At 49.6% G+C, this 27,458-nt stretch overlaps 1 protein-coding gene, 1 long non-coding RNA gene and 1 other non-coding gene across 8 annotated transcripts; 1 reads left to right on the top strand and 2 right to left on the bottom strand.

The window, feature by feature from the left end:
- Positions 1-44: 44 nt before the first annotated feature.
- Slc16a5 (solute carrier family 16 member 5) lies at positions 45-11,601 on the bottom strand. 6 transcript variants are annotated; one of them, XM_047545432.1, is made up of 5 exons: positions 11,274-11,601; positions 8,746-8,993; positions 5,575-5,718; positions 3,386-4,195; positions 45-2,317 (listed from the first exon to the last, which is right to left on the bottom strand). In XM_047545432.1, exons 2-5 carry the CDS (start codon positions 8,942-8,944, stop codon positions 2,070-2,072), a joined length of 1,401 nt encoding a protein of 466 aa, XP_047401388.1. In that variant the 5' UTR covers positions 8,945-8,993; positions 11,274-11,601; the 3' UTR covers positions 45-2,069. The 6 variants fall into 6 exon arrangements, with proteins under 6 accessions (XP_047401388.1, XP_047401393.1, XP_047401390.1 ...); XM_047545437.1 differs by having other exon boundaries at positions 8,746-8,841; positions 11,274-11,290; XM_047545434.1 differs by lacking the exon at positions 11,274-11,601 and adding an exon at positions 10,478-10,584.
- LOC124980160 (uncharacterized) lies at positions 11,117-27,265 on the top strand. Its single transcript, XR_007107750.1, has 4 exons — positions 11,117-11,256; positions 11,377-11,463; positions 26,747-26,814; positions 27,206-27,265. It is a non-coding gene; the product is annotated as an uncharacterized LOC124980160 (long non-coding RNA).
- Positions 23,611-23,713, bottom strand: LOC124981495 (U6 spliceosomal RNA). The gene has a single exon (XR_007108017.1). It is a non-coding gene; the product is annotated as a U6 spliceosomal RNA (small nuclear RNA).
- Positions 27,266-27,458: the final 193 nt, after the last annotated feature.

Consider the following 27,458-nt stretch of genomic DNA (forward strand, 5'->3'; position numbering starts at 1 on the left):
CTGGTTTTATCCCCTCCCCTCCTGAGGCTTCAGGGACCCTCCTCTTAAAAGAATTCTCAGTCCTTGGTTTTGTGCTAAGGACAGCGACCAGGTCTTAGTCTTCTCTACCCAGTCTGTGGCACACAATAGATGGTTAATAAATATTTATTGAACCATTCCACCCCTCCTGCTTTTTGCTACTCTTGCTTAAGTGTTTTCAAGAAGTGGACCATTTAGGGGATGCAGAGCATCTCAAAACCTGAAGGAAACCAGCACCTACCTACCAGCCGCACCTCCCTCCTTCACTCAGTTGAGATGGAAAAATGTATCGCAGCATGTTTCCTTCTGAACACAAGCTACAGTTGTTGACCAAGCTCAACTTGGTGGGGAGCAGAAAGGTAACAGGAATCTAAAGTACACTCAGAATCACTTTTCAGATTGGAAGAGATGTTAGCTCATCCAGGCTAACCTCCTTTTTTTTCAAGGCCCAGAGATAGTAAACAGTTTGCCCAAAGCCACACAGCAAATTGTGACAGTCAAACCTGTCTCTATCCCAGCCCGTGTCCCTTGCCTTGCACTACCTCCTCTGGCCATAAGGGGGCACTTGCCACTGAGTCTTGGGACCCCACGGCCCCAAGGATGGTTATTCAAGTGAGATGGACAGGTGGAAGAGGAAGGCTGGCACCAGGTCATAAAAACAAAATAATTTCTCCTGGTAAGGTTTTCTTGCTGGAGCCTGATTTAACCTGAATCAACACACAAGGTCCTAAGCCCAAGCAGCCCCTGCCAAGCTGGGAGAAAGGAAGGAGGAGGGAGGAAACTACTCCAGACCTGTTCTCTGCCTTTATTAGTTCAGAGTTTATGACCCGCTGCAGGGAATGTTTTTGTATATAATTCAAACAAACTCTGTTTTCCCATTCCCTGGGGTATCCTGCTGAGACAAGCCTAAGCTGATGACAGCCGATTCTGGGTGATGACCTCAGAGAAGGGCACCAACAAAGTGTGTGGGAAAGCCCTGGCCTCCAGGCTGCAGGGCCAGGCCAGCAGGAGTAGGGGTGGACTGGCAGCTGGCCTGGCCTGGCCTGCTACTTGCCCCAGGAGTGACGCTTCTTTTTTTTTTTGCCGTGCTGGGGATTGAACCCAGGGCCTTATGCTTGCAAGGCAAGCGTTCTACCAGCTGAGCTATCTCCCCAGCCCCAGGAGTGACACTTCTAAGCACCAGGGAGAAGAGGGTTCCCTGAGTCAGGGAAGGGAGTGGGAAGGCTTCTGTTGAAAGCAGCTCCATTCTCACAATGCTGCGCTGCCTGGTGAGCTTTTGCCTCCCTGGGTGGCAGATGTCCTGCTTTTCCCTAACCACAGCATTATTCTTCCCACCAAGGCTATAGGTGGGGCAAAGGAGAGGAAGGCCCTGGAGCAACCTACTGAGATAGGGCACCAGTTCTGGTACCCAAGACCGGGGTGCCCCTCCTCTGCATAGGTACTGGTACCAGTTGGACATCCCACCCAAATTTTAATCTGTCTCCATCCTGCATCGAGGCCCACTCGGCCTGGGCTTCTGCTACTGCTGGTCCCAGGGCTCCAGTCAGCTCAGCCCAGCCAGGTGTGTAGGAGCAACCACACCCATGGTCTTGGCTGCCCTGAGGGTGAGGGTTGGCCACTTAGGAAGAGGGACAGGAGGGTGAGCTCTTCAGAACTGACTGGAGGCCAGGGAAGGACAAGCAGAGCTGATGTTGGAGGTATGCAGGTTGGGCGTGAAGGCCAGTGTGTCGGGTTGTAGGAACATCAGTGAGTGACCCACGGAGCTGAGCCGGCCATGACTACGTGAAACAGAGTTCAGACCAACCTTCCTGGTCTCAAGGAGGAAAGCCTATTCCTGGATTCTGCTGACTGGAAGGAATTTTGTGTCCTCTGAGACTGGCCTCCAGCTCCTGGCTGAGTCCCAACTTGCAGAACCTAGACAGCCTTCAATTCAGGCCTCCGGGGCTGCCCTCTACACCAGCACCTATCCAAGCAGCTGGAAGCCCTGTTCCTGGGCTGAGAAAGGGGTCACTCAAGGCTCAGTTGTTGCTTACACATGTAACCCCTGAGGCTTAGACACTGGTCACATACATGACCTCAGGACACAGATGCTTCTTGTGACCGTCCTTGTCTTCCAGGGTAGGACCCTTCACTGGGGTGGCCTCTGAGATGGTTCCTTTTGCCTTGGCTTCCCTGCCTTGCTGCTGTTTCTTCTGCAGGGAATAGAAACTGCCACCCATAAAGAGGGCAGAGGAGATGAGGAAGAAGCTTGACATGAAGAAAACATAGCTGAAGTTGTTGCTGGTGTCCAGGAGGAACCCTGGGGAGAGGAGAGCAAGTTAGGCCACTGCCTCTGGCTGCCAGGCCTCCCCCAACCCCTTGTAACTGCTCTCTCAGAGGAGGGATTTGTCTCTTCTGGATAAGAAATCACTGCTGGCACCCACTAGGACTCGTTAGATTATAGAGTGGAAGGAAGGGAGGAAGCAGAAGGCCTACTCTTGCCTGGTCAGGAGTCCTCAGACTGGAAGAGAGCATAAGGGTATGACTCCCTTACAGGGAGCCAGAAGACAAGGCTAGTGGAATCTGAGATGTCTGCTCAGCCCCCTCCTCCTGGAGAGTTTTGTCCACCTACTTGCTTGGAGAAGCCCCTTGGAAACTGGGACTTCTAACATCACACTGTCAAAGGGCTGGACAACCTTCCCTCATTTACTGTCAAAGTCACTCTCAGCTGCCCAGCAAGCTGTCCTTTGTGAGTTTCTCCTTCCAAATTCTGTTTTCCTTCCAGCGTAAGCTGGGGCCATAGTGTCTCCTTGCTTCTAGTCCTGACTCCAGCAGGAAGGAAGCCCCAAGAGGATGGTTTTTAGCCATGTGCACCCGTGACTGGCCTAGGTGAATGAATGGTCAGGGCAGGTGCTCTCTTCTGCATTTTTGTAGTCGACATTGTGGCTGAGATGGAAAATGACTTGCCTGGGTCCCACAGGTAGGTAGTAGGGGAACCGGGACGCTCACAACAGTAAATATGTGCCTAGTGCTTAGGCACCAGGCTCTCTACTGAGTTCTTTGCTGGGACCTTCACAGCAAGCCCATGAGGCGGAACCTGTTATCATCCCCACTTCTCTGATAAGAAAACAGATACAGAGAGGAAGATGAAGGACTCAGGTAAGTGGTGTGCAAACCCATATGTTCAACCTTTTGTACCCTGAGTACTAGGTGGGGAACAGGCTATAGCACAGTCCCTGAAGTGCCTGGGAAAACCATGAATTCTGAGTCCCTACCCCTGGAGGTGATACTGGACTAGGCTCGCATCTGCCTGGACAGTTCCCCTTTGCCCTGACCCTTTACCCTGCCCACCCAGGCCCACATCTGGGTACACCCTCCCAGGACTCACCAGCCAGTGGTGGGGAGATGAGGGAAGCGATGCCAGTTAGGATGGTGAAGAGGCCCAGAGCATTGGGGAACCGATCCATGGGGACAATGTCCATGAGGACCTGGAAGGTGAGGATGCCAATGCCACACATGGACACGCTGTACACCAGGCAGTAGCCCACCAGCACCCAGAAGTCAGCAGACACCGTGCACACCAGGTTGGTGAGCCCGTTGAGCAGGACTGCCAGGCTGAACAGGTACTTGCGGCAGCTGGCAAATCTCTGCCGGCCTACCACCAGCCCCGCCACGGGCCTCAGGAAGATGTTGCAAAAACCAAAGATGGAAACGAGCAGGGCTGCCCTGTCCTCTGCCACCCCATGCCACCTGGCATATGGCACCAGGAAGATATGTGGCAACAAGAAGCCCAAGCTCATCCACGTCACACCCAGTGTGTACACGCAGTAGCCCATGTTGTGCCACAAGATGTCAAAGGCCAGGTGGTGCCGGACGACCAAACCACACGTTGCCAAGCAGCCATGGGCAGGTGTCTTCGAAGGTGGGGAGGGATCTTCTCCAGTCTCAGGGGATGTGTTGGTGGCCACCGGCCTCAGGACGGCTCCACAGACACAGCAATGGAGAAAGATCCCGCCGAAGACAAGGAAGGTGCCCCTCCAGCCCAGGTCTTCCAGGAGGTAGTTGGCAAATGGTGGCCAGAGGGTGACGCCCAGGGAGACACCCATGGAGGCCAGCGCATTGGCCAGCACCCGCCGGCGGATGAAATAAAAGCCCAGCATCGTGATGCTTGACTGGAAGCTGAAGCACATGCCCAGGCCTGCAGTGTGAGGGGAAGACAAACTCAGGGGTGTTCGGGGCCTTCCACCTGTGTCTGGAGTGGCCACGTCCCACGTCTGCCTCCTTCGGTCCTAGCCCATACTTACTTCCAAGTTCCCATAAATTCCCACGGTCTGCCAGCCTCGCCACCTCCCTGTAAGCACCCCACCCCTCAGGTCTGCCCTCCCTGGGCTGCAGGGGGCACCCACTTCTCCTCAGGACAGCACCAGAATGACCTTTTAAAATCTCACTTAACACCTGCCAAAGACTTCCAGTCACACTTGAAAAATATCCAGAATATTTACTATGCCCCGGAAGGCTCTGTGCAGTCTGGCTCTGGCTCACCTCTGGGATGCCACCTCAGGCACTCCCTGTCACTGGCCAGGATCAAGCCCCATCGGTTTCTTTCTCTTCCTCTGCTTACCAAGTTGCCCCTACCTGAGAGCGTTTGCATTGCCATCCCCTCTGCCTGGCACGGTCTCCACTCAGCTTTCCACCCCCGTCCAGCCCAGACGCCACTTCCCCAGGGGCCTTCCTGCCCCCCCCACCTGCTCTGCTCCTGCACAAGGCGACACGTGACTCCTGGCCACTAGTGGGCCCTTGGGCAGCTCCTACTAACATTACAGGCTCCCTTGGTCATTCAGTCACCCGCCCACCCTAGGTGACCATCTGGACCTCTTCTTTCTCTGCAGCTCCTGCCCAGCCTCACACTCAGCCGGCCCTCTGGGATTGTCCCACCGACACTGTCGGAGGCGGATCCTCCACTTCTGCCTCACGGCCTGTCCCCTCAGACCAACAATCCCCCTCTCTCCTGCAACATCCTTTCCCCTCATCTTTACTAGATCATTCTCCTTTATTGTATTTCTCCTATTCAAACAAACAAACAAACCCTTTTGACATCACAACTCCTTCTGGGTACTAGCCCCTTTCCTTGGTCCCTTTACATAGAAAGGTTGGGGAAGGAACTGGGGGTGTAGCTCAGTAGTAGAGAAACCTTTCTTCTTTATAAGTTGATTATCTCAGGTATTTGTTATAGTAACAGAAAGCTGACTCAAATGTCACCTTTTCTCTGAGGCCCTCCCTGACTACCCTGGCAAGAATAGCAAACTCTCCCTGCCTGGTTTTATTTCCTGGACTGGGTATGCTAGATATTTATCTCTTGACTTGTTCCACATTTGCCCACACCCACCCGGGGCCATGGTGCTTTCGCATCTTCCATCCAATCTTCACACAAACTGTGGAGATTAGGAACAGCTAAGCATTCTTATGTATCTCTCCATCGTCCACCTCCCTCAGTGGACTGAAAGCAGTTTCAGAGAATTCAGAGGCTTGTCCTTCCTACCCACACTTGCCTGCCACTTTAGAGAGAAGGACAGTTACCTGTGATCATTCCTGCTGTAAGGTAGAGCTGGCTGAGGGAACGGGAGAAGGAGCTGGCCACCATGCCCAGGCTGGCCAACAGCCCCCCCAGCATCATAGTCACTCTGCAGCCAAAGCGTCCCACTAGGATGCCGCACAAGGGTCCTGTGGGGAGGAGACAGTCAAACAGATGGCAGCTAACGAGAAGGCCTGGAGTCGAGGGGAGCTGGGGCTGGGGAGGGGGGTTTCAGCAGGAACTAACCAACTGGCTTACGGCGCACCTGCCCTGGCATCTACCCACCCAGCCACAGACTGGCAGTGTGGCCCACACTAATCTTGGTCCTGCTCTGTGCCTCAATTTCTTCCCCTACGGAATGAGGGTCAGACTGGATGATGCCTAACCCCTGTGAGGATCCCCGGGGCAGACCCAGGCCATGCACTATGCTGCCCTGAGATCAGTTCTGTTGATCAGTTGAAACAGGACTGGTTGATGATCAGTCCTTGCTTGGGGTCTGTCTAGAGGTGGTATCCAGGGACATCTAAACCATGGTGAGCACTTCCAATCCCCGCTTCTACCCTGCCCCCAATCCTCTGGGAGTCTGGTCATCCTCTCTCCACCTTCCAACCCATGCAGTTGGGTGGGGCCCTGGACCACCCTGTATCTCCTTGCTCTGGTCTGGAGTGCTCTGGAGAAAATCAGGTTAGGTACCTTTTCCCCTCTCCCGTCACCTCCAGCTACCATCAAAATCCACTCCTAGGGTTAGGGGTGTAGCTCAGGGGCAGAGAGTGTGCTTAGCATGCACAATGCCCTTGGTTCAATCAAAACCAAAAAAACACCCCCAAGTCCACACCTAGACATTTTAGCCCTATGTGGAGAGGGGCCTGCCCAACCTATTCCAGTGGTTTTCTTTGTTTCTTTTTTTGGCAGTACTGGAGATTGAACCAGAGGGTGCTCTACCACTTAGCTAGATTCTTATCCTTTTTTATTTTTTGAAAATTTGAAATGGAGTCTCTCTAAGTTGCTGAGGCTGGGCTTGAAGTTGCAATTCTCCTGTCTCAGCCTCCCAAATTGCTGGAATTGTAGGTGTGAGTCACCACACCAAACCCCAGAGACTTTTCTGTTTGTTTGTTTACCAGCCCACACCATGCCAAGCAGAAAGCAGCCAGTAGAACCATCTGCTCCTGGGTGAAGGATATGGTTACCTACCTGTCCTCTCACCCCACCCTAAACTCCTTCCATGACCTGACCCTGCTGGCCAAAAGGGCCGGCCAAAAATAACTCCTCCCATGACCTGGCTCTGCTAAGGCCCTCTTCCTGGAGTTGGGCTGCATTCTCCCTACCCGGAAGATGTTCTCCTCTGGTTCTGAATGAGGCATTGCTGGTCCACGAGGTCTCCCTCCGTTTTCTTTTTCTTTTTGTATTCTTTTTCATGTGCAGGGGCCACCTTCACAGAGTGCCCTGCCCCAAGGCACACACAATGGAGCTTGACCAGCTTACTCTCCCAGAGTGTAGCCAGAGGGACTGTGTGTGTGTGCATGCGGGGTCGAAAGGGGACAGGTGGTGTGAGCCGGTTTACGCCTGAGAGCAACACAGGGAGCGAGCAGCCCGTCCTCAGAGGCAATCAAGAGGAAGCTGTGGCCAGCCACCCGCACTCTGAAGATGGAAAGGCAGGGTGCTGGAGTGGGTGTGACCGCTGGTCCAGCTTCCTTCCTGCTGAGGAGACTTTGGCTTGACCTGGGAAAGGTGACATTGGGAAAAGCCCTGAGTCATGGACGGGGGTGGGGCTAGGGTGGGGCCTGGAGGCAGGCGGTTCCTCTGCAGCGGCGCCACCTTTGTTTGCTCACCCGCCCTGAACTCCGCAGCTGGGGAGCACCTGGCACTGGTACCTCTCTGCTCTCCGCACCTCTAAGATGTGTGTGTGGGTGGTGATTGAAAGGGTGGATGATGCTTTCAAGTTTAGGGTTTCTACACTACTCTGATGGGTGTGGGCTAGAGACGTGGACGTGAGGGAGAGGGACAGACAAACAGCAATCTCATGCTGATGGAGATGTTGGTGCTCTGGGGCGCAGGGCCCAAAGCTGTCTGGGGAGAGGCGATCCTCACAGCCTCTGGCCCAGGCCCTCCTCTGTCTGCATGAGAAAGAGAGACTCCCACTGCCCAGCCCAACCTTGGGTCCGCCGAGTGGGACTAGCCTGGCCTTTCCCCTTGCCCTGAGACCAAGCCTGGAGGGTGCCGGTCCCTCCTGGTCGCCTCACTCCCAGTGTGAAGAAGGGAAGGACCCGGAATAACAAGCAGGCTACGGGTGCCAGGTGGAGGGAGTGGCAGAGAGGCAGCCTGGGAGCCAGGGCTGCCGAGGTAGGCAGACGGGCACCCTGGAGAGCTCTGTGGGGTTCAGGTCTGGATCCTGTTCACCAGTCACCCCGGCCAGGTCGCCATCTGTGGAGTACTCCTGGAGAGCTCCCAGGAGCCCAGGGCAGGACCTGGACTCAGGGCTCCCATGAGAACCCTCCTGGGCAGCTCCTGCCCTGCCTCCGCCGCCGGGGTCAGGTGAGGATGTCACATTCCTGGAGCTGACAACCAGGTTCAGGGGCCTCTGAGGCCTGTGGCCAGAGCAAGGAGCAGGAAAGTTGGGTGCTGCCTTTCCTCCAGGCTCCAGCCTCCTCGGTCTCCCCTCTGCAGGGAGCCCCAGGGAGAGCTGAGGCCCTCGCCCTGCCCAGGCTTGTCCTCTCTTGTTCCTTGTCTTGAGTCCCTTCTCCCATCCTGCAGCCTGAAGAGGGTCTGTAAAGTACCAACAATGCACAGCTCCATGTATTTCCACGTGGTCTTCCCTATCATCCAGCTGGGAAGGGTGCCAGGTGTCACCTCCTATTGCACAGGGAGAAGAGATGTGCCAAGAGATAGGGCCACGTCTGCTGGCTCCAACCTGGTGCTGAGTGCCCCTGCAGACCTACGGTCTGGCTCAGTCCTCCAGTGGCCACCAAGAGGACTCTCCAGGATCTTGGCTGGCTTTGCACCTCAGGTGCCTCCTCACTCTCCCATCCCCAGCCCAATCTCCCGGGGACACTACTCAGTCAGCTGGATTCCAGTCAGGGGGCCGGCCTGCTGAAATGAGGTGAGGGAACGTCCCGTGACCTCCCCCCCATCCCAGGCCCCTTCTTGTTTCTACCTCACCCCATCTCCAGGCTGCTCACCCCCAGCATGGAGCATAGCCATTAGGATGGAGGGGAACCAGGAGGTCTCACTGTTGCTGGCCTGGAAGTCATGCTGCAGATCAGTGAAGAACACGCCTATGCATGTAGGGAAGGCCAAGGTGAGAGCGTGGGTCACCAGGGAGGCCAGCAGTACCACCCAGGCCCAGCTGCCGTCCGCACGCTCCAGGGCTCCGGGCATCCTCTTCTACCAACACGGCCACAGTCTCGTCCCGCCTAGTGACCACTGCCTGGAGAGGGAACAGATGGAGCCTGGTGGTGGGCAGGCGGCCAGCCTTCCTCAGCCCACTGCCGCCTTCCCTGGGTGGTTGAAACTGTCTCTTCCTCGTGCTCTAGCACCAGGGACCACAGAGGGGCACCGCCCCCTGGGAGGTGGCTAGAGGCCAACCTCAGCCTTGGCATCTCCTTTCACCCACTTCCCAGAGATGGCCTGGCAGGAGGTGGCAGGAAGGACTGCAGGGGTGGGGCGGGCAGTGACCAATGGAACCAGGCAGCTAGGTGGAATGCTTTCCAGGAGTTATGTCACCTGGCAGTCAGCAGGTGGAACCTCCTGAGACCACTCAGTAAGTGCTTATGAGCAGGACGCCAGTGGCACTTGCCTGTGATCTCAGTGACTTGGGAGGGAGCCTGAGGCAGGAGGATCGCAATTCTAGGCTAACCTGGGCAGTTTAGGAGACCCTGTCTCAAAACAAAAAATTAAAAAAAATTTTTTTTTGATACCAGGGATTGAACCCAGGGGTACTTAACCACTGAGCGACCCAGGCCTTTTTATTTTTTATTTTGAGACAGGGCCTCGCAGAGACGATCCTCAAACTTGCAATCCTCCTGCCTCGGGCTCCCAAGTCTCTGGGATTACAGGTATGTACCACCATGTCCAGCCAAAATTTTTTAAAAAATTTTAAAGGGGCTAGAAATGAGGCCCAGAGGTATATTGGTACAGTGGTATAGAACCTCTGGGCTCAATCCCCAGAAACAGAAAAAAGAGAAAAAAGCATCATAGAGTAGAGCATACTTCTAGGGCCAGTGAAAGCCCAGGATCCCCACAGGTGCTCAGATACATTTCCAAACATTCTTGACCAGTCTTCCTTATCCTGACACAGATCTTCACAGTCCACCTGAATTGCCTAAGCTCACTGTTGACCCCGCTGGGAAGGCCAGGGTGAACAGGCGGCGCTGAGTGCACACGCGGAGTACACACTCGCTTAACAAGTCACGTGACGGATCCTGACCTGCAGCTTTTCAAGATAAGGCAGGAGGCTCAGTCAAAGGCTGCAAAGAGCTCAAGGCCAAGAGTCAAGTTCCATGATCAGTAATGACCTGCCACCTGCAAGGGCTCCTCCAGCACCCTGCCACAGCCTGCACACACACACAGAGTCACGCAGACACACACAGGAACACGAACTCATATGAAGACATACACTCACGTAGACGCACACAGAGAATTCCAGACACACACACATACTTCACCGATAGGTTGACACACACAGACGCACACATACAGACACACAGACGCACGCTATGCAGCCATGTAATACTCATCCGTAGGCACACAAGTAGATACACAAGCACGTTGGCAGTCACACTCACACACACCCAAACACACACACACACACGGAGACACACACTGACATAAACACCTGCAGGCAAGCTCAGAGACACACACCGCACACCACACACTCACATCTTTGCTCTGGAAAAGTGAAGCCAGGCATACCTCTGTTCAGCACCACTGCCCAAGTCACTGCCCCTCATCAGAGAAGCCTCTGACGCTCCAAGGCCAAACTCAGAGCCCTTTTCCGGTTCCCTCCAGTCCTGACTCACTTCCTGCTCCCTGCCTCTCTGCCTCCAGACCTCTCCTCCACGCAGGCCTCTGGGCTGTGGCAGGCAAGGAACCAGTAACCTTTGCCTCAGGTGGGACCGCAGACCCTGCCTGCTGCTGTGCTGGTCCTACAGCCCTTCTCCCTTTAGCCCCAGGCCTTGGGAGGATCCCTGGAAACTTCAGAAACTTCCAGGGAAGTTCTTCCTGCCAAGCCCAGCGTGCTAAACCATTCCCACAAGCCCCAGAGAGATTTTTTCTTTTTCTTTTCTTTCTTTCCCTCTTTCTCTCTCTCTCTCTCTCTCTTCTTTTCTTTCTTTCTTTTTTTTTTTTTTTTTTGAGGTGGTGTCTTATGATGTTGCCCCAAATCCCAAATCGGGTCAAACTCCTCAAGTCATCCACCCACTCAGCACTCCCCACTAGCTGGCCCCAGGGTTTTATTTATTAATTTTTAAAATATTGTTTTAGTTGTAGGTGGACACAATACCTTGATTTTATTTATTCATTTTTATGTGGTGCTGAGGGTCGAAGCCAGTGCCTCACACATGCTAGGCCAGTGTCTCCCACTGAGCCCCAGCCCAGCCCCCGGCCCAGCATCAAAGCTGTCTCCACACCAAGCTGTCTTCTTCAAGGTTCCAGAGCTCTTCCCTCCCAGAGGACCCAGAAGACCCGCCAAGGTAAGAAGCATGTTTACCACAGCCTCAGGGTGGGGCAGGGGCGCCTGCTGCTCTCCTGGACCCTGCAGGGCACATTCAGCTCTAGAGACATCCCAGCCCCATCTTCCTCTGGTGGTCCAGGTTGGCCGTGGATGGGGTACTTCAGATGCGGCTCCTCTGGTAAACTGGTTCTGGCCTCTTCCAAGTGCTCTGTTCCACCAGCAAATGGTAAGGCCACAGGTGCTGCTGGACCCTCTTGTGCAGCCCCAACATCAGTTCCACAGCCTTCTCTGAGGTCCGCCTCTCCTCCCAGCCTTCACACCCACAGCTTTTCCCGGCGCCCGCCAGCCTCCTGGCTCCGTCCTGCCCCTCCTGGCTTTCTCTCCTCACTGACCTGCTCTGGTCCTTTCTTACCCTTCCTTGCCCTGCCCCTTGGTGGAGAAGTCTTCTTAGTGCCCTTATCGGGCAGTCACTTTCCTGAGCAGCCTTTTTGGGGACTTTGCCCATGCTTTTGTGACCTTTTCTCTGTTACGTTCCCCTGAACCTTTCAGTGGGTGGAGCTGGCTGCTCTCCAGCATCTCCTCTCTCTAGGTCTCTTGAGGCCTGACTCTGGGATGTAGGCCTAGGCCTCTAGGACACCAGAGCCAGGGAACGCTCTGCATTTGGCTCAGTTTGCACCTGCAGGGAGCCTGTGTCCCAGCTCTGAGGCCCCAACCTTCCTCTGGGACCCCCCCCCCCCCAACTCCACCTTCCATGAGGGGACTGTCCCTTCCCGTGTTGCCAGAATTCCTGGGCATTTATGTCCAGTTGGTCCTCCAGGCCCCTCCCTCAGCCAGCTGATCCCTCTTCAGGATCTTGGCTACCAGAGAGAAGTCTGGTTGGTCCTTCAGGATTCAGCCCTTGCAGCACCCCTAGGAGCCTACCTGACCCCTGCTGCAGGCTGGGCCAGGTCCCTTCCTGTTTGCTATTCTGAAGAACGGCCTTCACACCCCACTGGTGGGAGTCATCCCCTTGTTCCTCGTCACCCCGTCCCTCCTACCCTCTTCTCACTAGGAGCAGGGCCTGGCTGCTGAGCACAAAAGATCACGTCCACATGACCCACCGGTGTTTCCTGGGGGCAGACAAGCGCAGCACCAGGGTGACGCGGCCCCCTGGAGGGCTGGTGCATTCCAGAAGACTCAAGTCGGGCAGAGAAGTGGGGGCCTGGGGGCTGGTCTGGCCTCTGCCCTGGCCAGAAAGTGGTCTTTCCTTTGTACTGGGAACCATGAGTCATGGGCGTTGATGGCGAATGATTGGAACAGGGAGGGAGACAGTCAAGGCTCCTCCGCCTCCCTTCCTATGAGTGGGTGTGAAACGAGCCACAGGAGCTGCCGACCTCAGCTCTCAGGGACACCCAGCCCAGTGAGACCAGCTTCACAGACAAGTACCATGAAGTGGGTTTGTGGGCAGAACAAAGCCTAGATGGTATTTCTGGTTCCTCTGCATGTCACAGTCCCTAGTCTGTCTTCATCAGGTGCAGAACTCTAAAGACACGGATGAGCAGGGCCATCGGGCAACCTGATCTGTTGGGCCCTCATAATCCTTTCCCCACCCCCTTGAAGCTGGTAAGCATGGTCCCAAGGGTGAGCCGATGCTCTCAGGCAGGGCCTCGGGACGCCCGTTGTCTGGAGAGGAGGGCAGCCTCTTTTCCCTCTTTCCTGCCCTGGTGGACAGCCCCAAGGCAGGCAATGGAACCTCCCTCCTGGGAAGTAGCAAAAGGACGGGCATCCTGGCACGCCCGGGGACCCCTAGATCTCCCACTGAGCAGGCTCTGGTGCCTGGAGTCCAGGACACAGGTGGGTAGCAGAAGGGTCCCCACCAGCAGGAGAGTTTGGGACTCTCAACTCCCTGGGACTGGGAAGGAGAGAGGTGGTTCCAGAGGTTGGGGAATGGGAAAGTCACCTTCTCTCCTCCTGCCTGCAAAACATACCCCCTACTGTTTCCTGGCCATGGGAACTGCATGACCTCCTCTCACTCTGACCCATCCCTGCTGTCCCGCCGGGGCTCCTCCCTCCCTCCCTCCCTCCCTCCCTCCCTTCCTTCCTTCCTTCCTTCCTTCCTTCCTTCCTTCCTTCCTTCCTTCCTTCCTTCCTCCCTTCCTCCCTCCCTTCCTCCCTTCTTCCTTTCTTCCTGGACTGGGGATAGAACCTAGGACCTCATGCATGCTAAGCAAACCACCACTGAATGACATCCCAGCCTAGGGATCTGGTTCCTGCCCTCTCTAGGGATCTAGGGATCTCTCTCTGTGTCAGGGCTCTGGAATACCCAGGAAAGCCTGCCTGAACCCACCTTGAATCTGGAGGTCAGGGGTGGCTCTGGAGAGCCCCCTCCTCAGGTGTGAGAGTTCCTAGTCTTCCCAGGCTTTGGAAACCAGGTCTGCAGCTGCACAGAACCTGAAGAGAAAGAGGAAGACCAACTCGTTTAGCCAGGGACCCTAGTGGCACTCACCTGCCAGCTGGCTGGCTCCAAATGCTAACTAGACTGGGACATTTGCATGTTGTTAGCATGTGATTTGCATAACCCAGAAACACACTTTCTGATTTCTCCATTCTAAGCTTTAGGGCCCCAGGAGTGGGAGTGAGAAGGCTTATTATTCTTTCTCCTCCTCCTGTTCCTCCTCCTCCTTTTGTTTTGTACTGGGGATTGAACCCAGGGCTTGGCACAGGCTTGGTGAGTGCTCTGCCACTGAGCTACATCCCCAGCACTTTGTATTTTCTGAGAGAGGATCTCACTAACCGCTGAGGCTGGCCTTGAGCTTGTGATCCTCCTGCCTTAGCCTCCTGAGTCTCTGGGATTACAGTGCCTGGCTTGAGTAAGCCCTTCAGGAGACTACAGGGCTGGGGATGTAGCCCAGTGGTACAGCGCTTGCCTAGCACGCATGAGGCCCTCAAGCATAGCAACTCTACACACACACACACACACACACACACACACACACACACACAAATACTCACAAAGAGACTATCCCTCTTGGGCTCTTGGGTTAAACACTAATCAGTACCTAGGAAAGCTTGCACTGAGATAAAGACTCTTTATAAACTGTGATAATGAGTGAAACGGAAAGGGAAAACTGGCCACTTCTCTTATTGCCAGTCTTTCGGTGCAGAGTAGTGTGCTCCTGACATCTGCAGAACTCCACCTTTCAGGGGCAGCCCCCCAGGCCATGTGTCCCCCATGCCGGTAGGCATGGGGCAGCCCTCCATTTTGTCCTAGCTTTGCTGTCGCAAGGAGCACATGAGTAATAAAATGTCCACTACCTCTCGGTTGAGTCCTCCAAATTCTGTGGGCTCGGTAAACTTGCAGCCTTGGGGCAGAACGCAGCTGGGGTGGGGTGCTATGGGGGCAGAGGCCAAGGCGGAAGGTCCCTTCTTGTTGACTTCGGCTGCCCAGGAATCCTTCCAATGAAAGCCTAGCGCTTTGAGGCCACAACCCACTGGAATGCAGGCAGACAGCTCTGGGGGCGCAGAGCAGGCTTGTCAGCCCTGGGCCAGTCAGAGGACACCTGTCACTTCCACTTGGGCCCCTCTGACCCACAGGACATTTTGGAGCTTCTCTCCCAGCTAGCCGACACTTGACGTGCCCTATTTAAAATGCATTCAATCACTGCAAAGTCACGATGATCGCGATGGCGTGGTACTGGTGCTACCGGAGGCTGGAGCCTCGACCCAGTAACAGCTGAAGTGAAACAGCCAAGGAACAGGATACACAGCGGGGCTTTAATGGGGGGTTACCGACCCTCCCCAGGAGAGGGGACACAGCCCTGGCGGTTGTCTCTGAATAGGGAAGGGACAGACCTTTTCTTGGGTTGCTGGGGTGGGCTGGGGTCTGGTTAGTGTTACCTCTGTCCTGGTTCTGCCAGGTGACCCTGGAGAAGTCCTTCTCATGCGAGTGGGCAGTATCCATATGTTTTAGGGTGTTTATTTATCAGACCTGTGATCCTGGAAGTGGGTGATTCCATTCCTGTGAGGTGACTGATCCTCTTCTGGGGGGCAGTCTCATCATGGGGTGAAGGCTCCGCTGTACGGGGCAACGATTGGAGCCCTCCAGGCGACACTCTAGAGGTCTGAAGTAGGACGTCGTAAAAACTGGAACTTGAGTGGACCTGCAAATGTTGAAAACACCTTGGTTACCCTTATCTCGGTGTCTTCAGCCTCGACGTGGGAGGAGAGGGGCTGGTAAATTTAGGGCCAATAAAACTTGTTTTACCAGTTTTTAGATGAACACACTGAACACAGTTTAAGGTAATAAAGGAGACAGATGCAAAAGGAAGGCAGGGGTGCCAAGCTTGATCCAGCTTTTAGTGACCCACGGGGCATCAGAGGGCCCAAGTGAAGAGTTGGTGCTTTTCAGCAAAGGCAGCCTCTCTAGGGCCCTGTTATAATCGGGGGTTTGGGCTCATCCTGTTTTTATAGTTTTTTCTTTTTTTCTTTTTGTGGTGCTGAGGATTGACCCCAGGGGTACTCTAACACTGAGTCACATCCCCAGCCCTTTTTATTTTGAGACAGGGTCTCACTAACTTGCCAAGGCTGGCCTCCTATTTGTGATCCTCCTGCCTTAACCTCCTGGGTTGCTGGGATTACAGAAGTGTGTGCCACAGTTCTCATGGATTCTCTTTTTTTATTATTTTTTATTTTTATTGTAAACAAATGGGATACATGTTGTTTCTGTTTGTACATGGAGTAACAGCATACCATTTGCATAATCATACATTTACCTAGGGTAATAGTTTTTAATCCATTCTGTTATTTTTTCCTCCCCCCCACCTCTCTTTTCCCTCTATACAGTCCCTTCTTCCTCCATTCTTGTCCCCCTCCCACCCCCCATTATGTGTCATCATCCACTTATCAGCGAGATCATTCGTCCTTTGGTTTTTTGAGATTGGCTTATCTCACTTAGCATGATATTCTCCAATTTCATCCATTTGCCTGAAAATGCCATAATTTTATTATTCTTTATGGCTGAGTAATATTCCATTATATATATATATATATATATATATATATATATATATATATATATATCACAGTTTCTTTATCCATTCATCAATTGAAGGACATCTAGATTGGTTCCACAGTCTGGCTATTGTGAATTGAGCAGCTATGAACATTGATTGATGTGGCTGTATCTCTGTAGTCCTTTGGGTATAGGCCTAGGAGTGGAATAGCTGGGTCAAATGGTGGGTCCATTCCAAGTTTTCTAAGGAATCTCCATACTGCTTTCCAGAGTGGCTGCACTAATTTGCAGCCCCACCAGCAATGTATGAGTGTACCTTTTTCCCCACATCCTCTCCAACACCTATTGTTGCTTGTATTCTTGATAATCACCATTCTAATTGGGGTGAGATAGAATCTTAGGGTAGTTTTTATTTGCATTTCTCTTATTACTAAAGATGGTGAACATTTTTTCATATGTTTGTTGATTGCTTGTAGACCTTCTTCTGTGAAGTGTCTGTTCATTTCCTTAGCCCATTTGTTGATTGGGTTATTTGTATTCTTTGTGTAGAGTTTTTTGAGTTCTTTATATATTCTGGAAATTACTGTTCTATCTGAAGTATGAGTGGCAAAGATATTCTCCCACTCTGTAGACTCTCTTTTCACATTGCTGATAGTTTCCTTTGCTGAGAGAAAGCTATTTAGTTTGAATCTATCCCAGTTATTGATTCTTGCTTTTATATCTTGTGCTATGGGAGTCCTGTTAAGGAAGTCTGATCCTAAGCCAACAAGTTGAAGATTTGGACCTACTTTTTCTTCTATAAGATGCAGGGTCTCTGGTCTGATTTCAAGGTCCTTGATCCATTGTGAGTTGATTTTTGTGCAGGGTGAGAGATAGGGGTTTACTTTTATTCTGTTGCACATGGATTTCCAGTTTTCCCAGCACCATTTGTTGAAGAGGCTATCTTTTCTCCATTGCATATTTTTGGCACCTTTGTCTAGTATGAGAAAATTGTATTTATTTGGGTTTGTGTCCATGTCCTCTATTCTGTACCATTGATCTTCCTGTCTGTTTTGGTGCCAATACCATGCCATTTTTGTTACTATTGCTTTGTAGTATAGTTGAAGTTCTGGTATTACGATACCCCGTTTCATTCTTCCTGCTAAGGATTGCTTTAGCTATTCTGGGTTTCTTATTCTTCCAGATGAATTTCATGATTGCTTGCTCTATTTCTGTAAGGTACATCATTGGGATTTTAATTGGAATTGCATTGAATCTTTATAGCACTTTTGGTAGTATGTCCATTTTGACAATATTAATTCTGCCTATCCAAGAACATGGGAGATCTTTCCATCTTCTAAGGTCTTCCTCAATTTCTTTCTTCAGTGTTTTGTAGTTTTCATTGTAGAGATCTTTTACCTCTTTGGTTAGATTGATTCCCAAGTATTTTATTTTTTCTGAGGCTATTGCAAATGGAGTTGTTGTCCTCATTTCCCTTTCAGCTGTTTTGTCGCTTGTGTATAAAAATGCTTTAGATTTATGTGTTTTGATTTTATAGCCTGCTATTTTGCTGAATTCATTGATGAGGTCTAGAAGTTTTCTGGAGGAGGTTTTTGGATCCTCTAAATATAGAATCATGTCATCGGCAAATAGTGACAGCTTAAGTTCCTCTTTTCCTATTTGTATCCCTTTAATTTCTTTAGTCTGCCTAATTGCTCTGGCTAGAGTTTCGAGGACAATGTTGAATAGAAGTGGTGAAAGAGGACATCCCTGTCTTGTTCCCATTTTTAAAGGGAATGGTTTCAGTTTTTCTCCATTAAGAATGATGTTGGCCATGGGCTTAGCATAAATAGCCTTTACAATGTTCAGGTATGTTCCTACTATCCCTGTTTTTTCTAGTGTTTTGAGCATGAAGCAGTGTTGTATTTTGTTGAACGCTTTTTCTGCGTCAATTGAAATAACCATATGATTCTTATCCTTAAGTCTATTGACATGATGGATTATGTTTATTGATTTACGGATGTTAAACCATCCTTGCATTCCAGAGATGAACCCCACTTGATCGTGGTGCATGATTTTCTTAATATGTTTTTGGATACGCTGTGCCAATATTTTGTTAAGGATCTTTGCATCTATATTCATCAAGGATATTGGTCTAAAATTTTCTTTCCTTGATATGTCTTTTCCTGGTTTGGGTATGAGGGTGATATTAGCTTCATAGAATGAGTTTGGTAGGGTACCCTCCTTTTCTATTTCCTGGAATATTTTGAGAAGTATTGGAATGAGATCTTCTTTGAAGGTCTTGTAGAACTCGGCTGAGAATCTGTCTGGTCCTGGGCTTTTCTTGGATGGTAGGTATTTAATGGCTTCTTCTATTTCATTGCTTGATATTGATCTGTTTAAATTGTGTATGTCCTCCTGGTTCAGTTTGGGAGGAGCATATGTCTCTAGAAATTTGTCAATGTCTTTGGTAGTTTCTATTTTGTTAGAATACAGATTTTCAAAGTAGATTCTCATTATGTTATGTATCTCAGTGGTGTCTGTCATGATATTTCCTTTTTCATCACGAATTTTAGTAATTTGAGTTTTCTCTCTCCTTCTCTTTGTTAGTGTGGCTAAGGGTTTGTCTATTTTGTTTACTTTCTCAAAGAACCAACTTTTTGTTTTGTCAATTTTTTGAATTGTTTCTTTTGTTTCAATTTCATTAATTTCAGCTCTGATTTTAATTATTTCCTGTCTTCTACTACTTTTGCTGTTATTCTGTTCTTTTTCTAGGGCTTTGAGCTGTAATGTTAGGTCATTTAGTTGTTGACTTTTCATTCTTTTCTAGAATGCGCTCCATGCAATGAATTTTCCTCTTAATACCGCTTTCATAGTGTCCCAGAGATTTTGATATCTTGTATCATCGTTCTCATTGACCTCTAAGAATTTTTTTATCTCCTCCCTTATGTTTTTTGTTATCCATGTTTCATTCAATAGCATATTATTTAGTCTCCAGGTGTTGGAGTAATTTCTGTTTTTTATTTGTCATTGATTTCTACTCTCAGTCCATTATGATCTGATAGAACACAAGGCAGTATCTCTATTTTTTTGGATTTCCTAAGGGCTGCTTTGTGGCATAACATATGGTCTATTTTCAAGACAGTTCCATGTGCTGCTGAGAAGAAAGTGAATCTGCTCGTTGATGGATGGAATATTCTATATATGTCTATTAAGTCTAGGTTATTGATTGTGTTATTGAGTTCTATGGTTTCTTTGGTTGGATTTTGTTTGGAAGATCTGTCTAGTGGTGACAGTGGCGCGTTGAAGTCACCCAGAATTATTGTGTTGTGGTCTATGTGATTCCTGAAATTGAGAAGGATTTGTTTGATGTACAGGGATGCACCATTGTTTGGGGCATAAATATTTACTATCGTTATGTCTTCCTGATTTATGGTTCCCTTAAGCAGTATGAAATGTCCTTCTTTATCCCTTCTAACTTTGGCTTGAAGTCCACTTTATCTGATATAAGGATGGAAACCCCCGCTTTTTTACTGAGTCCATGTGTGTGGTAGGTTTTTTCCCATCCTTTCACCTTTAGTCTGTGGATGTCTTTTTCTATGAGATGAGTCTCTTGCAGGCAGCATATTGTTGGGTCTTTCTTTTTAATCCATTCTGCCAGTCTATGTCTTTTTTTTTTTTTTTTTTTTTTTTTTGGCGGTGCTGTGGATTGAAGCCAGGGCCTCATGCTTGCAAGGCAAGCACTCTACCAACTGAGCTATCTCCCCAGCCCCAGTCTATGTCTTTTGATTGATGAGTTTAGGCCATTAACATTCAGGGTTATTATTAAGATATGATTTGTGTTCCCAGTCATTTGGCTTATTTTTGGTTTTTAACTTGGCTTGGTTTCTCCTTTGAGAGGTTTTTCTCTAAGGTAGTTTCTCCCTTTGCTGACCTCCAGTGTTGTTTTTCTTTTCCTCCTCATGGAATATTTTGTTGAGAACATTCTCTAGCACAGGCTTTCTATTTGTAAATTCTTTTAACTTTTGTTTATCATGGAAGGATTTTATTTCATCTTCAAATCTGAAGGTTAGTTTTGCTGGGTATAGGATTCTTGGTTGGCAACCATGTTCTTTCAGAGCTTGAAATATGTTGTTCCAGGCCCTTCTAGCTTTTAGAGTCTGGGTTGAGAAGTCGGCTGCTATCTGTATTGGTCTCCCCCTATATGTAATCTGATGCTTTTCTCTCGTGGCCTTCAAAATCCTATCTTTATTTTGAATGTTAGGCATTTTCATTATAATGTGCCTTGGTGTCAGGGACCAAGAAGTTCTCATTCTGAGAACATTCTGATCTTTACAATAAGCAGCAGCGCCCCTCCCCCACTCCTGGCTGATAATTCTGACAGTATGGCACCTATGGCGCCCACGGCTTCTCTTCCGGGACTACACTTTCCCGCCGGCGCGAACTTCACCTTCCCGCCGGCGTGAACTTGCAGCCTATCAGGAGCCCAATAGAAGAACACAGCCAACCAGCCTGCACCTCGTCATACCCCCATTCCCTCAGCATAAATACCCGTGAGAACAATAAAAATTTGCAGCTTGATCAGAATTCCTGTCTTGCTGTCACTTCCTGTGTCTCTTGTCCCTTTCATTCCTTCTCTCTTAGGTTCGCCGTCCTGCGTTGATGTCCCGCGGGCCGGGACACCTTGGTGTGGACCTGTTGTGATTTTGTGCATTTGGTGTTCTGTAAGCCTCTTGTAGTTGATTTTCCATTTCATTCTTCAGGTTTGGGAAATTTTCTGATATTATTTCATTGAATAGGTTGTTCATTCCTTTGGTTTGTATCTCTGTGCCTTCCTCAATCCCAATAAGTCTTAAATTTGGTCTTTTCATGATGTCCCATAGTTCTTGGAGATTCTGTTTATGATTTCTTACCATCTTCTCTGTTTGGGCAACTTTATTTTCAAGATTAAATCTTTTGTCTTCATTGTCTGAGGTTCTGTCTTCCAAGTGGTCTAGTCTTTTGGTGATGCTTTCCATTGAGTTTTTTATTTGGTTTATTGTTTCCTTCATTTCAAGGATTTCTGTTTGTTTGTTTTTTTTTTTTGAGAATCTCTATCTCTTTGTTGAAATGATCTTTTGCTTCCTGCACTTGCTCTTTCAGCTTATTGGTATTATCATTCATTGCCTGCATTTGTTCTCTTATCTCATCCTTTGCTTCGCAAATCATCTTAATCATGTATAATCTGAAGTCCTTTTCTGACATTTCTTCTACCATACTGTCATTGGATTCTCTTAATATAGAATCTAGATTTGTTTGGATCATTTTCTTCCCTTGTTTTTTCATGTTGTTCATGTATCTTCCCCTCTAGCAGTGCAGATCTGGGGTATTGCAGATTTCCCCCTATAGGCTTATAGTGGCCCTATAGGTTTCCAAAACCTTTTCTTTAAGGGGAGATCAATAGTAGCAGTGCCCAATTCAGACACTATGCAATCCTAGACCAAATAGCCCCTATGAGGACAATAACAAAATTGTCATAATAAACAGAATGAGTTCAAATATTATCTTCAGTAAAACAAACAAATTTGCAATAAGGTTTGCAGTTTCTAATGGAGGATAAAGAGGATGCAGAGGGATGTAGAATATAGCTGTTAAAGGGATAAGAAAAGAATATACAGAAGTTCTAGATAATAGAAAGGGTGAGAGTGTAATCAAAAGAAATTGGATGTTAGCATGCAAAAAAGGGAGAAAGAGACTCTGAGGGAACAGGTAAACAAAAGGAAAAGAGAGCAAGAAAAGTAAAGAAATAAAAACTTAAAATTTTTCAATAAGGAGAAAAAAGAAAATCTACTGTGTAACAGTCATATAGTAATGAAACCTCCCAGTGTTCAGTAGCCTGATGCAGAGAGGTATCTGACAATGAGCTTCAACCTCCAGCAGGTGTCTCAGGATGGGATTTGCCCCACCTAAAGATCGGAGCTACGGCTTCCAGGATTATCCAAGATGGCCACTCTGGCTTCCAAACGTGTTGGCAAATGGGGAGCTGCAGCTCAGGGGTGGACGTGGTCAGCTGGAGGTCCTGGAGGTGGGATGCAGTTGGTCAGGCGGGGGTCCTGGAGGTCAGGTGTGTTTGGTGTGGTTGTGGGATCCTGGAGGCCGGTTGCAATCAGTCGGTCTGGGGTCCTGGTGATAGGGCACAGTCAGTTGGTCTGGGGGTCCTGGCGGCAGGGAGCAGTCAGTGGATGTGAGGGTCCGAGAGGCAGGGAGTGATCGGTCGGGCTGAGGGATCCTGGAGATGGGGCTCAGTCAGTCCGGCCAGGGGTCCTATGGGGCCTGGTTGTTGCCTCAAAATGGTGGCAGCCACTTGTAATCAAACCTTCAGGTACTGTGACAGAGAACTTCCAGGCAACACCGTGATCAGTTTGCTGACTGTTGTTGGACGATCAGGAGGTGAACCTCGTGCGTTGGGTGATGGATAGGTGTAAGGCAGGTGATGGACAGGCAAGAGGCAGGCAAATGGCAGATGATAGGCACCTGACAGTGAGCAATCTGCACTCAAAAAAAGGAGTCAATATGCTGGCAGACTGCAGGTGATCACAGCAGACAAATGGGGTAAATAGCAGGGGATCAATAAGCAGCAAAAACTGCCTCACCAAGAAACAGATATCCTCTGCTTGAAACCAGAGTTACGGAGCGTCAAGGAACGCAGCCTCCCTCTAGTCCGCCATCTTGGATCCTCCTCTCATGGATTCTTAGACACTGCACCAAAAGCACAAGTGACAAAGGAAAAACACATCAACTAGAATCCTTCAAAATTTTCAGGCCTGGCTGGGTGCAGTGGCACACACCAGTAATCCTAGTAAGTCAGGAGCCTGAGGTAGGAGGATTACAAGTTCAAGACCAGCCTCAACAACTTAGTGAGGCCTTAAACATCTTAGTGAGACTGTGTTTCAAAATAAAAAATACGAAGAACTGGGGATGTAAGTCGGTGGCAAAGTGTATGTGGGTTTAATACCCAGTCCAAAAAAAAGAAAAAGAAAAAGAAAAAATCAGGCTTTGGTCTTCAAAGGACATCATCAAGAAGGTGAATAGTCGCTCCACAGAATGGGGGCAAATATCTGCAAATCACGTTTCTGATAAGTAACTTGTATCAAGAATAAAATAAAGAACTGTTATAACACAATAAAAAAAAAAAAAACCCATTAAAAAGCGGTCCAAGGACCCAAATAGACGTTTCTCCTAAGAAGTTGCACAAATGTTTTAGGCACACGTGAAAGAATGTTCGACCTCATTAGGCGACAAGGAAATGCAAATCGAAACCACAAAAGCTAGCTCTTCACACCAGTGGGAGGGCTTAACTCTGGGCTATTGTGCAGGAGATGCTGTACTTGTATCTGGCTTGAAGGAACATTTTATTTTTATTTTTTAAATATGGAATGCCTCATGAATTTGTGCGTTGTCCTTGCGCAAGAACCATGATAATCTTCTGTGTATTGTTTCAATTTTGTTCTGTGTGCTGCCAAAGTGAGTGTGATGAGGGCCTTATTAGTCAGAAGTCGTTGCTGTTCTTAGGGTTCATTTTCTTGCTGACACGCTCAGGGATAGTGTTGGCTGTTGGTGCCCCTGTTTTTTTTTTTTCTTTTCTTTTCTTTCTTTTCTTCTTTTTATCTTTTTTTTTTTTTTTTTTTTTGCAGTACTGGGGACCAAACTCAGGGTCTCCCACATGCTAGGCAAGTACTCTACCATTGAGCTACATCCCCAGTCCTTTTTAAAATTTTTATTTTGAGACAGGGTCTCAGTAAGTTGGTGAGGCCGGCCTTGAACTTGTGATCCTCCTGCCTCAGCCTCCCAAGCTGCTGAATTATAGTCGTGTGCCACTGCGCTTGACTTCCTCTGATCTCTCTCTCTTTTTTTTTAAGTTGTTGATGGACCTTTATTTTTTATTCATTTATTTTTAAAATTTTTTTAGTTATTGATGGACCTTTATTGTATTTATTTATTTATATGCGATGCTGGGAATCGAACCCTGTGCTTCACACATGCGAGGTGGGTGTTCTACCACTGAGCCACAACCCCAGCCCCTGCTCGGATCTTAAATGGCCAAAGAAGAGTTGCTTTCACATGAGAGATATTCACCTTAGTTCTAAGTTCCATGGAGGCGGTGGAACCCTGTGAGATTTGCCCCATCGTCCTAAAGAGATGGTCCCAGGTTCCTGTATGGACAACTGGCACCACAGGCCCACCCCCTGTTCCAGCCTGGCCCAGTCCTGTGAGGACAGCTTCAGAACCGGCTGGGTTTGGCCACCTCTGTCCTATCCTGGCTGCTCTCACAGCACTCAGGGACTCACCCTAGAGACTCCTTCCCCTCTGTGAAAAAAATCAGACAGGGGAGTTTTCCCAGGTCTCCACTGTCCTGTACCAGCCCCACCCTGAACTTTGACCTTTGCTTCATCAAGATGAAGTTGATAGAGCTCTGGGGGCCCCTTCTCCCTGCTTCCTGGACTCTGGGTGCCTCTCTAGGGTGAGGCCACTGGACTGGGGCCTGGTCACTGTGGCTTCAGGGTTCAGGGGAGGTTCCCTCCAGCCTTCCCTGGACCTCCTCTGTGCCCTAGTGCAGAGCTGAACGCAGCCTAGTCACCAGACTGTGTTTCGTTAGGGTCATGGCCCTTGTCCACAAGGGGTGGGTAACCGGTGACCCAGAGTTGGAAGGGTCGTCATCCGACAGATAAGCATAACAATTGCTCAAAGCAAGAGAGAGCCACCTACCCAAAATAATAAACCTTTTTTGTTTTCTTGGGTTTTTCTTCAGTTTTATTGCATGAAGGAGGTACACTAGTCCGTGTCAAAAGCAGGCCCCAGATGGTTAGGTTATACCAGCTGTGAGGGTCTGAAACTGTGGCAAGGGACTGAAGGGAAACTCTTCTCATTGCAAGGGAACCTCACTTAGGCTGCAGTGAGCCTCAGGCTCTTAGAACCCATGAGCCGACGGCTGATGGTCCGCAGCCAGTGCAGCCTCTGTCAGACCTGGTGGATGTTCTGGTTCTGGTCACCCTGAGCTGAATTCCTTCTCCATATTCTGGATGCTCAGCACCACTGCAGGAAATTCCTCCTTAAATGGTCCCACTGGTTTCCTTTCTGTGTAATCGTCAGTGATTCCTTGGACAGTGGGAAGAGTCTTCCTGCCCTCTCTGTTGAATTTGTATATGGATACAATCCTCAGAGCTGTAGGAAGCGGGTCATCAGGCTTACTCACATCAGCAAAGGAGTCAGAGCAGAGGTTCTGGAGCATGGACATGCCATACACCTGCGGAAGGCGGCTGACTGTAGGAGAAGGCCGTCCAGGGGACATAGTGTCAAGAAAGCAAGGCTGTTACCTGGGCCTGGTGGTGCTTTCCTGTAATACCAGCAGCTCTGGAGCCTGAGGCAGGAGCTTTACAAGTTCAAAGCCAGCCTCAGCAAAAGTGAGGCACTAAGCAGCTCAGTGAGACCCTGTCTCTAAATAAAATACAAAATAGGGCTGGGGATGTGGCTTTCTCTTATAAAGAATCATTATTGTCTTATAAAAACAATAACCGGAAGGCCATCTTTGCCAATTCCATCTGCAAAGATTCTATTCTAAATAAGGTCCCATTCCAGGTAGACATGAATTTGAGGGGGGACACTGTCGTCCTCTACAGGTGTCCAGTGAGCACTTGTGGCTCTATAGCTGCCCATCTTCAGGATGCAACCCCAGACCCACCTTTCCTGAGGGGCCTTCCCCAGTGTCCCCTGCCTTGCCCTCTCCCTCTCAGTCTCCCTCTTCCCTAGGAACTGTGGGGGTAGCATTTTCTGACACCACAGACCTCTCCTCCTCCTCCTCCTCCTCCTCCCCTCCTCCTTCTTCTTCTTCTTCTTCTTCTTCTTTTTTTTTAACTGGAGACTGAACCCAGAGGCACTTGACCCACTGAGCCACCTCCCACGCCTGTGTTCTCTTCTCCCTCCAGGTGCTGCGGGTCAACAGGGCCTTGTACATGCTAGGCAAAGGCTCTACCCCTGAGCCGAAGCCACAGCTCTATCCTTTATTTTGAAACAGGCCCTTGATAAGTTGTGGAGATCAACCTTGAACTTTCCATCCTCCTGCCTCAGTCTCCTGAGTCATTGGGATTACAGGCCCTGGGTCTCCATGCCAGCCCTCCTCCTCCTCCTCCTTAAGATGCACTCTCCTGTGTGGTATAATTCTCTTCTGGATCTCCTCCCCCTGGTCTGGTCACTGGTCACTGCCCCCTGCCTCTTGGTTATTCTTTTTTTTGCTTACAAGGCAAGCACTCTACCGACTGAGCTATCTCCCCAACCCCTGTTATTCTTGTTTGTTTGTTTGTTTTGTTTTGTTTTTTGCGGTACTGGGAATCGAACTCAGGGCCTTGTGCTTGCGAAGCAAGCCCTCTACCAGCTGAACTATCTCCCCAGCCCCAGCTCCCCAGGTTATTCTTAATTTGGTGTGAAACGGAAAAATAACCAAAGAAATACCATTTTGTTCTGACCTGACTCCCTTGTATGCTTGCTTGTAATGTTTTCGTTTCAGCCTCCTGAAGCTGTGTCCGTGTTGACAGTTCAGTGGGATCTTCCCATGTCCCTGACCACTGGCCAGAGGTATAACAAAAATGACTCTGAAATGTGTAATCAAAACAATTCTCTCATGTAGCAAAATAGCTGTCTCTACAGGTCTTTCTGACCTACATGTGCCTCAGTTGTCCTTGTGGGTTTTGTGGGTTTTGCCTTCATAATCTCTGTACTTCCAAAATTCAGGGGCTGGGAGTTCTTTGAGGCGTTAGCCTGCTCCCAGCCGCCGCTTGCCTGGTACGCTCATTAAAAAAACCCTTTTTCCTTTTGATTTAGCTCAATATGCATGATGGTTTGTAATTCTCATGCACCCCATAACAGGTGGTGGTGGGGTGCTGAGGATTGAACCCTGAGGGGCTCTTACCATTGAACCACATCCCCAGCCCTTATTTATTTATCTGTCTTATTTTTTTTGATACAGGGTCTAACTAAGTTGCTGAAGCTGGACTTGAACTTGCGATTGTCCTGCCTCAGCCCCCAGCCGCTGGGATTACAGGTATGCCCCAAGGTGCCCAGCTATGCTTGATTTTTGCAAGGTGAACCAGCAGCTGACCTTCACCCTCCCTCTTCTCAGCCCACTCACCATCCCTCTCCTAGCTTCAGCTGTCACTTGCATGTCACTTGCTCACTGACAGTTCCACATCTTACAAGTCTGGACCTGATATCCAACCTGC

This window comes from Sciurus carolinensis, chromosome 3 (assembly GCF_902686445.1).
Source record: "Sciurus carolinensis chromosome 3, mSciCar1.2, whole genome shotgun sequence".
In the NCBI taxonomy this organism is placed as follows: Eukaryota; Metazoa; Chordata; class Mammalia; order Rodentia; family Sciuridae; genus Sciurus; species Sciurus carolinensis.